The following is a 13,753-nucleotide window of genomic DNA, read 5'->3' as shown; positions in this document are numbered from 1 at the left end:
TTCTTTTCTGAGGTGTTTGTCGTCTAGTTAGTCATCAAACTTGTAATCTGTTACGTCCTTTTGTTCCTCAAACTTAGAAAAAGCTGTGCATCCACATATTAACAGCCTACTGAACTCTTTATTGTCTTGTTTTTCCTCTTGACCTTTCCACTTAAAGAAATGTTTGTGGGCAATCAGTGCTACATTTTGCTCACAACTCACTTTTCTGCTCCTCCCCACAGAGAAAGCTGCTGGCCATCTACCTCCACAACGATGACAGTGTCCTCAGCAACGTCTTCTGCTCCCAAATGATGTGTGCTGACTCCATTGTCTCCTATCTGAGCCAGAACTTCATTACATGGGCCTGGGATGTCACTAAAGAAGCTAACAAAGCCAGGTACAAGAGTTTGATTATTTTCAGGTGACGTGCTGGTCCGTAAAGCTGCTGATGGGTTTATTAGTTCTATCATGTTGTATTTTGTTCCCTGATCTCTGTGCTTTGTGCTGCCTTTACGCAATATTGCAGCTGTGGTATAAATAAAGATTTAGTTCAATTCGTCCTTGTGTTTACCCACTGTGTGGTATGACTCTTGAAAATCCAATTCACAATTGTGAAGCAACATTTTCCAAATAAGACGAATGCAAAATCCTTCGGAGCTGTGTTTAAAAAATAATTAATTAATAATGAAAAATTAGGAGTGATAATGTTAATGATAATAGTTTATTTGTAATAATAATAATAATAATAATAATAATAATAATAATAATAATAATACTGTCACTCAAATTACATGAGCACATAAAATTAAAGGTTACACAGTCATCCCAAAATGAATAATTTCACCTTTTTTTCCACCCTTAACATGTTCAACAATATTCCTAATGCATGGAATATCCATTTTATTTTATGCATCTGTAAGGGTAGATACAATAATAGGAATATCTATATAAAATACATTTTTACCTCCTAGCATTTCCAAGTAGAGGTTGCAAATGACACAAACACAATACGAAATGTGAGTTTATTCTATCATTTATTCTTTAATGGAGATCGATCGCCAGTTAACCTCCTTTTTCATGGTTGAGTACGTGCCCAGCAGCAAACAAAACTGTCTTGTGATAGTGAGGTTTATAGGGAACCAGTGTAAATGGAGATGGGGTCATTGTTCTATATCCAATACATTGTCCATTACATCAACATTTACCTCATAATGATATGTTTGAGCAGAAAACTAGTCTATTTCCAATTTAAATAAGACTAATAGTTCTGCCTTGAAATACTGTTTTTGTGACACTTGTAAGGTTTAATTATTGTTGAGACTGTGTCACACAGGTATGGATTCAACTTTGTCATATTTTACAATCGTAATCTGTGCTGCTGTATTAGATTGTTCCATCAAATTTATTTTATAGTGTTATAAATGTTATCCATAAAACATTGCTGCAGAGGCCAGTACACTTTTAATGTTAAAGCTAAAGTGAATATATAAATGACCGCACATATCTTAAATTGCAATAACACGTGGAATTTTTTTAACACATGGTATTTCACAGGCTCATAATGAAGCTGAAACTGTTTTGATAATTAATCAGAATGATGGCCCAAACTAGGTTGTTTAAAAAATAATAATGATAAATGATAAATTGCCCTTAAAATACTCAATGAATTCCCTGGCCTATTGCACAAGCACACTATGTTTATTTATTTCATTTTGCCAACTGTAAAGTTAAGCAGAGCAATAACTGAACCTCTAAGCCCTGACTGCATGCTTAATCCTTATGTTTTATTTATATGTGACTTACTGTCTGGAGGAGTGGACTGTTTGCATAGTGGGTTGTATCTAATAAAGAGGATATTGAATGTATTTCAGTTGGAGAGCAGCTTGATTGTGTGCAGAGGACTCTGCAAGGGCTTCTGTTAGGAAGCTGTTACCATCCTGTTCTCCCATCATTGTTTTTTGATGGAGGTTAATGTAGTTTTAATTGGTGATCTGCTCCATCAGGTTGCTTGAATTTGAAGCCTGCGACAGCTGAAGATAAGATCTTTTTTGTCATTTCTGTGCAGACAGAGTGCTTTGAGAAAATGATCTAAAATGTAAGTGTGGACGGAAGCTCATTTGACACAAACAGCGTTTTCAAATCTATTCGTGTTAGTGTGGACAGGTCCTTAATTGCTGGCATTCAACTCTCGCTCCATTGCTCACACCCTGTATCTCTGTCCTCTCATTCTCTCTTCTACTTCATTCTCTTTTTGAAGCTTGGAGGTTGCATGCTTACAAAAGGCGTTGTGTTTGCATGGTGAGGCCCCTGATTGGGCAATCTTGACTAAGCTGTCTGAATGGAGGGTCAGTGGGAGACGAGGACTCCCTTGGAGTCCAAACATCTCTATCTCTCCATTTACGCTCGAAGTGCTGGTGCAGCTCCAGCAGTCTGTTTTGGTAACTGGCAGGTCTGTGCAACTCCTGTTTATTACACAGCTCCTGCTACGAGGATGGATATTTATATCTGAGCGCACATTTTTTAGGAAAATATTGGAAAGGAATGTAAAATTAAATCAGGTCTGCAATGTGAGATAGTTGATCAGATCCCCTTTAGTTTTGAGTGTGAGGTGTGGAGGTGAACCTGCTGAGGGTTTGATTGGGTTCTCTCATTACCATTGTGCCCAGGGCAAGCCTCATTTCCCTCCCACTTCCCCTCATCGTTCTGTTACATCTTTTCCTTCTCCTCTCGTCTCCTTCCTGATCCTTCCATCTTTCTTTATTTCCCTTCTCTTTATCCCACTACCTCGACTCTCTCCCTCCACAGTTAAGCCTGCCCTCTGGTAGCAGCCATTAAGAAAGACTCGCACCCTGACCTCACCCCTCCATTATTTCTTTTAAGGAAATTCCCTCCTTCCTTCATTCCACTCGCCTTTCTCTCCCATTGGCCTCCTTTGCTTTTTGCCCCAGCTGAGCCTTTTTATTGCACATTAAAAGGCAGGCAACATCTGGAGCTTTTCATCACACACAGCTAGTCACAGCTTTGGCGCTAACGCATGCATGCACATGTGCACACTCGTTCACTCACACATAGGCGGCTTCTCTGAATTCTCACGCTCTCTGGTTGATCCGAAGTGACTGGTGATTGGCACCAATCATACAGGCTGTTAGAAAGGTATCCTTGTGGGTGTGTGTTTATGTGTGTGTGTGTGTGTGTGTGTGTGTGTGCGTGCGTGTGACGAACCTGCTGATATTGGAATGTGCCTGTTGCTTTGCTCTGTATTCTCACAGGCCTAGCAGTTAAATGATTAATTATGTATAAATGCAGTTCTGCTGATTGGATGCCAGTGTAATTGTTGCCCATGGGAAATGAATCTGATATATTGTACAGATGCTGTACTGTCATTGCACATGACAAGTATCTAATTGATCAGTAGATAAACACACTGACAATAGGTAATTTTATGTGTGTGTCGCCCTCCCTTAAATCGATTTTACATTTTATTCCATGCTCTGTACAAGTACTTGTGAAAAGTAAACTAAAGTGAATTTCTTGCAGATTATTTTAGAGAGATTTGGACCTTCGACTGTTTACAGGGGCCTGGCACAATAATATGAACACCTGCCCAGTGTAATGCAGTTGGTAGAGCTGAAGTGAGTAGTTGATTTTTAGATTATTTGATCTAAACTGAATTAGTTGCCAACAATTTTTGATGAACTATAAATTTGTTCAGTAACTTTTCAAGCAGAAATGTCATATATTTGTTGATTCTAGCTTCTTAAATGTTGTGATATGCTGCTTTTCTCATTTTTTAAAAGTAAATGTATGGTCTTTCGGTTTATAACTGTTGGACAAAAGAAATAGTCATTAGCAATTTTCCCCTCCTTTTAACTCCTTTTATTTTTTTTTACAGACTCAATGATTAATCATCAAAATAATCAGCAGATTACAGGAACAGTTCACTGAGAAAAGTCATCATCTACTCACCCCCATGCAGATCAGTGTTGTAGTCTACAAAACTAAAACTAGAACTTGTTTCAAAAAGATAAAAAGCAACCAAGAAAAAAAACATAAATTGGCTCCATACAGCTCGTCTGGTGTAATCCGAGTCTCTAGAAGCCCAGAGATCTCAAATTGATTTTAAAAGACATTGCTGACACCCTTTTTTAGCCTGTAGCTGTTAAAGTGCACACTCCATCTGGAGTGGGTGCAAAAGCTCCAACACATTTGGGTTTTTCTCTGCTTTTTTGTGGAGTTGTTTTTATGTCCCCATCTACTCCAGTTGTTAAGGAGAATGCTGCAACACTGTCTTGATTTGAAGCCCCAGAAATATTTTGTGGACTACGAAACTTCACCAGACCTTCCATTGGCATGGGGGTGACTAGATGATGAATTTTAATTGTTGGGTGAACAGTTCCTTTAATCTGTAATATAGAAGAAAATGTATTTAAAAACTAGTTGCAGTCCTGCACAAGGCCCCAGCACTACAGGTGTTCATGCCATTGTGAATGACCTTCGAGTGGAAGTTAGTATCTTTACACTAAGAGCCGAAACAAACCAAAGGGCAAACCTGTTCTGCACACTTGACTTCTCCTCTTGACATCCTCCTGTGTGAAAACATAACTGCTTGAGAGGGAGAACAAAATGTCATTTTCAAATCAAAACATGTCCATGTTTGCTCTGAAACAAAGTGTGTATGACACAGTGAGCTATCAGAGCATCCGGTTCCCAGACATACTCCTGTACAGGTGGCTGACAAAAACATTCCCTGCAGTGCTACTGTACTGATCTGACTCGTCAGCTGCTCGCTGGAGCAAATGTCAGGTCTAACCAGTCACCTCGCATCTTCACGCCACACTTTGATATGAAGAAATGTGATGTGACAGACCAGGGAAACATTAACTGTTTTAGCCGTCTGGATGTGCAGTGAGAGATGGAGATGGGATGGGTGACAAATTAGAAGCTATCAGTCACATTAACTACCGGAGCAGAGGCTCAAACTCAAGTACGCAGGTGTTTCCTCTACATTTAGTTACCCCTGAAGGATTTTGAAGGTACAGATTGAGCTACATTCTTTACCATGTTATGTTATGGGTGGGTGAGACTATGCTGAACTGTTCACCTCAGTCCTTGCAGTCGCTTGACTTCCTCCTGCCCTCAGTGTTGTGTCCATACTTGTTCTATGGATGCATTCTTAAGTCTTTCAAGTCCTGGTTACAGACTTTCTGTCATTGTTAGATACAGTGATACATGATTGTAGGTGTGGGCATATTGATGAAATTAGATTAGTGATGGAATGTAACCAAGTCAACATAGCACATTTTTTAAGGCATTTGTACCCGGTACTTTTTTCTTTTGACTCCACTATATTTATTTTATTTGTCCTATACTTGTACTGTTGATACTTGGCTTTGTATTGGCTTTGTATTCGCTAACTTCCGGTCCATGTTGCACTTAGGAATGCCCTGCCTCCTCTCCATATCACCACATTTTCACGACCCCCTTTTTGGCCTACTGGAATTGGTAGCTCACCCTGTTAACATAACCTCACTTACTAGCAGATCTGCACTATGTGAACAAGCTAAGAGGGTGATGTAGCCAACTAGATGGCTATGCTGATTAGACAAATTACTTCACATGGCTCTTCCTAGGGAGACTGTGATTTTTTTGTTATTATTTATTTTCCATGTTACTGTCCAGATCAACTGCCCCTACATGTAAGTTTAGGTTGTGTTTACGTACAGATTGTATACTGTGATGATGGCTTTTAGCGTGGTGGCCTGACTTCCTTAGTTTTGAGATAGAAACCAAAGCAGGTTGGCTTGTGTTTGATGGGAGATTTAAGATTGGGTTACCCTTCAAGTTAGTGTCCATTGTTCCCTGGCCTTTCATTACAGGTTAGAGTTTCCCTGTGGGCTATTGTCATGGTCTGCCGTAGTCGAGGTCTGAGCAGGGACAAATGTCAGGGACAAAATGATCAGTAGGATTTAGGGTACCCAGCTTCTTCACTGCAAGACATGGGTCACTCAAAGTTCAACATTTTTTAAAAGTTTAAGTTAGTTTGAGTCATGTTCCTAAAATCTGAAGTTCATTTCTGCTTTGAGCTCAGGGGCTTTAGTTGTCCTGTTTTTCACTGATCTTACACCCACATATTCATCATGTACTGCTCCAATAATTACTTTTAAAAAGTACCACAATGAGCTCAAATACTCAATTTCACAGTTTGAGAAGTCTGCAAGTAGCTCCCTCAGCTTTGGCTTCATGTTTTAATGAGTTACACCCCCTCTCAGGAAGCATACCTTCCACCTATCTTCTTCCCCTGACCCGGTGTTCCTCCATCCATTCCATTACTTCTCTATTTTACCAGCCAGTTATTAAAGTAGATCTTATTAAAAGGCGGGAGAAAAAGCTAATCTATATTTGCATTCCGTCTATAGCAATTCATTAATATTATGACATTTACAGGGAGTTTGGCAGGGCCCCGGCTGCCTGCTACCCTTTTCCGTCTCTGAAATGTTAATTTAAAAAGTTCTGTCTTTGTAATGGAATAAGAAATCCTCTCTTGCCCTATCAATTCTGGGTGTCTGGTGAGGAATACTAATTCATCTACCGTTCCAATTGAGATAGCATGTCAATCTGATGGAATAGGAAAATGCAGAATTGGTTTTAAAGTCCTTAATGCCACGAGTTGTGTGTATTTCTCTTTTCTGCTGCAGTTGGAAAGCTGCAGTGAATGAGCCCTTTTTCATGCCTTGTAAAAATGTGTGTGCTTGTATACATGCATTGTCTGTATGTGCTGCTATGTGGTCTTTGTATTTTTATTTTATTACCGGCTCTGAAATATGTGTTTTAGTTTTCAGGAAAAAAATTATCAAGTAAATTAAATAGAACAAAAAATAAATTACATCGGATTATTTCTTTGTCTTGCAGGCTACTCACCATGTGTACGAGGCACTTTGGCAGCGTGGTGACACAGACTATACGGACATACAAGACAGACCAGTTCCCCCTGCTTCTTATAGTCATGGGCAAACGCACATCTAACGAAGTTCTAAATGTTATTCAAGGTAAGTATGACCTTTATTAGTAGTATATTTGATATCCACTGATGTATTTGTCTATAATAAATGTAAAAACACAAAGATTTATTACACATTGTAGATCGTGATTTGTTTTGTATTTCTTTAATTTTCAGGCAATACGACAGTTGATGAGCTGATGATGAGGTTAATGGGAGCAATGGAGATCTTCACAGCACAACAACAAGAGGACATCAAAGATGAGGTGAGGTCTGCAAATGTCAAGCTCTGATTCTAAAACATGTGCAAATGCTTTTGACTATTTTGAAAGGAAACTACCGATGAGTACTTCAAGAACCAGAGGCAACCCAGGCACTCTAAACAAGAAAAAGTATCAAAACATGGAAGGAAATATTAAAAAGCCTTTAATAGGTGGCTTAATCATTTTTAGGCCAGTCATGAAAGAAGCCAACATGTTTTGACCATTAGGTCATCGAGGCTCCAAACATACTGTTTGGCTCCATCTATATAATAGACACAGCCAAAAGGACATTGGGATAGTGACATGCCAGGTGAAACAAACACAAAATAGTGAAACAATGAAATAAGCTTGACTTGGCTTGCTCGTGCATGATGGAAGTTCTTTCCTTTTGTAAATGAAGAATCTGCTTGTCTTCATACTGGTGTCTTCAGTGCCAGGGAGAGTAAACTGTGTGCAGCCAGCTGCTGTTTACTAAACTTTTACACCTGGCTTTTAGTAGCATTGACATAAATGAGCTCTTTACTAAAACAAAATGTTCTTTCCTATCAGCAGTGTTGTTAGGCTTTTAAAATGGTTACAGTTGCAAATATCATACAGATATTAGAGGGATACTATTCAGGATTTTCCTATAAGACAGAATATAGACTCATACAGAAAGTGTGTGTGGCTGCGTCTTCATCTGAAGAAACACTGTTTGTCTCAAAGCATCAGTGATTCTGTTCATTAATTGCACTGACACCATGCTGCTGTCAGTGTCGATATCTTCTCTGTGTTTGGGTTGAGTTTATCAACACTTAAAATAGGGTTTATTTCTTCCCCTGCTGTCCTTAGTTTCCTTGATTTAGTCTGTGAGTATAGCCAAATTTTAGGGCTGTATGGGGACAGAAGAGCCAGTCTTCTAGAGAGATGACTGGCAACATGCTGAGACAGATCAGACACCATTGTTACACAGCGGCATACATGTAATGACAAGCAGAGAATACTTGACCATTTCACTTCACTCCCCTTTCGATCAAGTTTAATGTGCCAACTGCAGGTTTATGTAGGTACAGGGCTCTGGCCAGTCTCCCATTCACTGCAGTGTATGGGTACCACCGTGTCTGTCAGCTCCCTCGTTTACTCCAATAGAAAGTGGACAAACACCTTTGAGGGATACTCGCCATACGAGAAAGTAGTCTTTCATGTCACAGGCAGGAATCGGAGACAGTATGACAGAGAGGTCCTCTCCCTGTCAAAGAGTTTCACCTGACCCTCTTTACCACTCAGTGATATGTTTACTCACTGACATCAAACAAGAGAATGAGCGATGGACACACTGGGTTTTTGTCCAGACAGGCTTTCAGACAGGGAGTAATCCTCCCAAGCTCTCTTCTTCTCTTTCATGGTAATAACTTACTGTCAGAGATTTAGGAATTAGCAACAGTATAGACAGTTTGTTTTGAATGATTTTTTGTTTAATAACTAATGATGCGATTCCTATAGAATAAGAATAAGAGCCTGTTCTTCCTACATAACACATACGTTTTGGTTTGTGTGGCAGCTGTGAAATCCTGTCACAGTCTCTGTTATTCCAACACTTTTCTCTCTTACATTGTCGTGCGTCTTTTTGACTACTGTATCTTTAGATGACATATGTCACACCATATTAGAAACTGAACAGTCAGTCAGCCAAACGGCCTTTCCAACAATGCTAATTTGACTAGTCAAGACACATCCAGTTGTGGGAACCGTGGTTAAGGAATGAATCTTGTCACACACACCCTGAGGGTTAGACTTCCTCAGGTGGGTCACTGAGTTGTGACTGACAGTTGTTCCATTTGTTTTGTTTTTATTGCTACAGTGCTCTGGCTTCATTTTGGATTTGTCACTCTTGTCACACATCAAATAATCATTAATGAGAAGAAGTGACAAGATGGATAGATCAGACTATGAGTCATCAAGTTTATTGTAGGTTCACACTTAGGCCTGCATATCTTTCAGTATTAGTGACAACCAAAAGGATACTTTTCCCAGTGCTCCAAACAATCTCAACCGCTTTTCCCACAAAACTTAAAAAGATTAACTCACCTCCTCTGTCCCCACCTGATCATCACCACCAACACACTCCACAGACACGCGTATTAAGCGCTGCAGTGTTTGGGGTGCAGGATTGGTTGGCAGTGGACCAAACCACTATGAGGAAGGAGCAGACCTGTTCTTTGAAAACTTTTTGAATTTTATATATAATTTGCACAAGTGTCAACACATATGGACTCAAAATTGTATGTTTTTTTTCTTTCTTTTTTAAACTACCCTAACTATAATTCTATTTACTGTGTTATTATAACTTCTTTTAAAATCATTGCAACAGCAGACTTGAGAATTTCTGTCAAAGAAATATGGAATCAAATTTTCAACGTCAAGATTACAAGAGTGCAGTAAAGCTGTCCTGCAATTATATTAAAGTGTGATAATTACCCAGGCGTGTCCTGCCAGAAGGAAATGGCTTGTGAAAAAGTCACAAGAAGACAGCGTAGAGAGTATAAGTGATGTTGAAAGCATAATGTTCCGGTGTGATTAGTCATGATCTGTACCAATAACCACAGGGTTTTAGTATATCCTGTATCTGACAGCACCTATCCCATCTCTAAGGTGAAGTCAACCTTGACACTGGACTAATTCCATCTTCACTGTTGCAGTGCTCAGGCGTTGTTGAATTTGCCTTTCTCCCTAGTTCCCTTCCCTCTTTCTTTCCATCTTTTTCCTTTTTTCTGCCACACCTTTCCAAAGACAAACTCAGACACGAGCACAGACACCCACCCAACCCAGACATTCCTTCTTGACAGTGACTTTTGTGTCTGTCTCGATATGGAGCAGCTGGACAGCCACAATGTGCCTTTAACCAACCTTACTGACTCGCCAGTCATTCCTATGGTTGTCTGTGTTTTAGCTTAGTAGTTAGTAACCGGCTGACAATTTACTGCAGGGTTTTCTGTGGTCTGCATCGTGGGCAATTTTTAGATCAGGTCATTTAACATGCATTTCTTGTGAAGAGCAGCCAAAACTAAGTAATGTTGAGTTCTCAATCTTTATTATTCGAGGAAACATTCTCAACATCAGAGACGCATGCAATATTTAATTCTTGACCTTCTTGCTGTGTTTTTTGGGCTGTGACTCTGTGGCTCACTTTATAAATCAAACAGATACAACATTTGTCCCAACTAAAAAGTATGTTATACTCACTTGTTACATGAGCAAACACTGAATGTAAGACAGCTTGCTCTTCTGATTTGAGGTTCATTAGCAACACTCAAACTGTACATGTCAAGCCAACTTGATATGTAGCGATGATATAGATGTTGAAAATGTGTTCCTTTTTTCTCTAAAGATAAGGCCTATGAACTCACATTGAGTTTTAGCAGCAACATGGCACATTCAAAGCAGCTGATGCATTTCAAAATGTATTACAACAGTATTAAATGTGTATAAAACACAAGATAATGCACAACTTGTTTGCGTGACTCAGGGCTAGTCTATTGAAGGTAGCCACTTTTGATGCTTTTGTCCCCCTCTGCCATTCTTCTACAGTTTCCTTTCAATGTTCATCTATTATGTGGGCCAAAAGCACAAATGTATCCTTTGCATTTTCTGATTGAATACAACAATGCACACTGTGCTGCACAGTAGCCCTCTGATCATCACAATAAGCTTACTTTGCCATATCCGGGCTGGCACACAGCATGGGCCTTCAGAAAATAGAAAAACTAATGGCTGTGCACTGTTAACACAATAGACACTCGTATGTAGTCCCAGTCTTTATAAAACACTTTGTAGCCACAGCAGGTAGAAAGAGAAGGGCCGCCTGTCCCCTTCCCTCTGTACAAACAGGAAGAGAGAGGCAGAGTGAATGAAAGAGAAAGGGACGGTGAAACTGAGACGAGGAAACATAAAAGAGGCTCTGGGTCTGGTAAATGACAGCCCTGTCACAATGAATTCCCCTCTGGTGCTACTCTTTCATACCTGGTGTTTGTACGTAACCACACATGACATTCTGCGATTTCTTTTGCTTGGCTCTTTCTGGCTCCCACACCCGGCACCTCAGCTTAAATGTTTTGTCCTTGTGTGTCCTTTATTATGTTCTTAGTTAATGGGCCCCACTTTCTTTCTCCCTCTCTCTACCCAGGACGAGCGTGAGGCGAGAGAGACAGTGAAGAGAGAACAGGATGAGGCCTACCGCCTGTCTTTAGAGGCTGACCGTAAAAAGGTATTTTTATTTTAGTTTTTGACCTGGACCAAGTTGGTTGTGGTATACAAGACAGTACCTCTACATGATGTTATTTTTGGATTTGACCCATAAAGAATAAATACCACTGTGGCCAAAACGGTAACATTATTAGTTAAGTCAGTTGACAGAAAATTATTCAGCAACTATCTTGATGATTAATCAATGATGTCTTATATCAAATAAACTTGATAAACTTGTTCTGCTTTTCAAATGTGGAGATTTGCTATTTTTCATTCTAGCTTGTATTAGATTAAAAGACTTGAGTGTCTAAAGGTTATTGAGATATCTTATTAAATATCAATAAAAATGCTCAACAAAGCTTCTGCAGGTCCTTAAACGGGAATTCTGGTATTCATTTTAGTAACTTGGGCCATATATTTCTGGTTTGTAAATGATTGACACCAACCGCATTTTTGGAAATTGGTCCAGTCGATTGCCTCAGCTGGCAGTGCAACATGGTTGCAACATAATCCTGTTGGAAAAATCTAACGTTCAAATAACCTCCATTAAAAGTGACCGGCTGAGGTTGACGCTCTTGATTTTAGAAAACCTGTTCAAAGGAAAATCCACAACCTGTGGAAAACATAGCAACAGTCTTCAGAGTTGCATGTCACTTGATATTTTGATTTTGACCCTGTCGGTTGCTTTTCTTTCTCTTTCAGAGAGAAGCCCAAGAGAGAGAAGAGGCCGAGCAGGTTCGCCTGGAACAGATGAGAAAGGAGCAGGAGGAGGAGAAGGAGGTGAGAAGAGCAGCTGAAAACAAGCCATACTCACATTATGCAAATTGCCTAGATTAATATTCCAGCTTCATCAGTTCAAGACTGAACAGTGATATGTTTTGCCAACGCACAGTGATTGTGCCATTGTGCCGTCTTTCTTTTTTTTTGATCTGCCTTGCTCTCACTTCACAATAATGAGTCAATTAGATTGTGGTTTTGGTGAAGCCTGCCAGTCAGTGAAGCGTGTGTTGTGTGTGTGTAGAGTGAACAGGCATATGGAAGAGTGAAATATCCTAATTACAGTGAGGCCCATCCCTGCGAATGTCACCTTACATACACACAGTTATTGTTCTATCTAACTGCTTTAAATCTGTATAGCACACAGCCTTATATTGAAACCCGAGAGAACAAAAGACCTGAGGCAATTCATGTACACAGGCATGTGCACAAACACACACACAACCTTAGCAAACACACATATTCACTCGAAAACAATTATCGTGTGTGACAAGGGGGAAAGTACACATACACACACACAGGAACACACTGTCACGCATGCAGGAAAAACAATACATGTCTGTGAGGATGGCACCAATGTTGTAATACAGTCTATAGTAATACAGTGTAGTCCTCCCCGATTCTTGTTTACTCAACAGTAGGGTGCCTGAGGGCCCTGAGAGGTATTGGGTGACCCGGCTCACTCAGGTGATTTGTCACTTACGTTAAACAGACAACAACAAAAGAGTCCCAGGCTGGGCCTTCTTAATTATATCACTGTAGTCCACTAACAAAACTGTGTGTGCATGCTTGTGTATTTTAAACAACAACAGCCACCATGGCCCTGTGTTTCCTACTTATATCAGTTTTCTCTGTCCAAGCTCAATGGTTTCCATGGTGTCTCCTGTGCTAACATACGAGTGTTGTGCTACATTCAAGATATTCATATATATATAGGAAACAACAACAGCTGCTCGACCCGGACAAAGGCAACTTAAAGATCCAGTGTGTAAGCTTCGGGGGATTTCTGGTAGAAGTAGAATATAATATTCATAATAGTGTTTTTTAATGAGTATATAATCACCTGTAAGTATTGTGCTGTTATTTTAGAATTAGCCTTTAGTCTACAGAGAAGTGTTTTAATTTTTTTGCAGTACTGATATTATCACTTATTGATTCCTTTCTTGAGCATTTCTTTGTTTTATGGTTAAAGGAAAAAGGTAACACAAGAAACCACAAACACTTAAATACCAGTAATGTACTGTAATAAGAACTTTTTGGATCAGTTTGAATTAGACCTCACATTTTCTACCATGGATATAGTAGGAGAAATATAATTGTTTTGAAAGAAAAAAAGTTGTTTTCATTTACATGCTCCTTTTAAACTTAACATTGGATTTTAATGTTTACACTGCAGATTCTACTTTTAGTCTTAACATCTTACATTGCAACATTTCTTTTGAATTTCCTGACTTACTGGCTAAGGATATTGGGACAGGTGTTTTTCTGCTTGATGGTGACGTATCTTTATTGA

At 39.4% G+C, this 13,753-nt stretch overlaps 1 protein-coding gene across 1 annotated transcript in view; it reads left to right on the top strand.

Annotated features, from left to right (window-relative positions):
• Positions 1–13,753, top strand: part of faf1 (Fas (TNFRSF6) associated factor 1) — a 65,560-nt gene that overhangs the window by 40,506 nt on the left and 11,301 nt on the right. Inside the window, exons 13-17 of the mRNA XM_037115323.1 lie at positions 222–376; positions 6,889–7,025; positions 7,154–7,242; positions 11,402–11,482; positions 12,166–12,243. Coding sequence (XP_036971218.1) covers positions 222–376; positions 6,889–7,025; positions 7,154–7,242; positions 11,402–11,482; positions 12,166–12,243 — 540 coding nt within the window. The remainder of the gene's footprint in view (positions 1–221; positions 377–6,888; positions 7,026–7,153; positions 7,243–11,401; positions 11,483–12,165; positions 12,244–13,753) is intronic.

This window comes from Acanthopagrus latus, chromosome 11, assembly GCF_904848185.1.
Source record: "Acanthopagrus latus isolate v.2019 chromosome 11, fAcaLat1.1, whole genome shotgun sequence".
NCBI lineage: Eukaryota > Metazoa > Chordata > Actinopteri > Spariformes > Sparidae > Acanthopagrus > Acanthopagrus latus.
The sequence above is the reverse complement of the archived record's forward strand: the minus strand, read 5'-3'. Positions and strand labels throughout refer to the sequence as shown.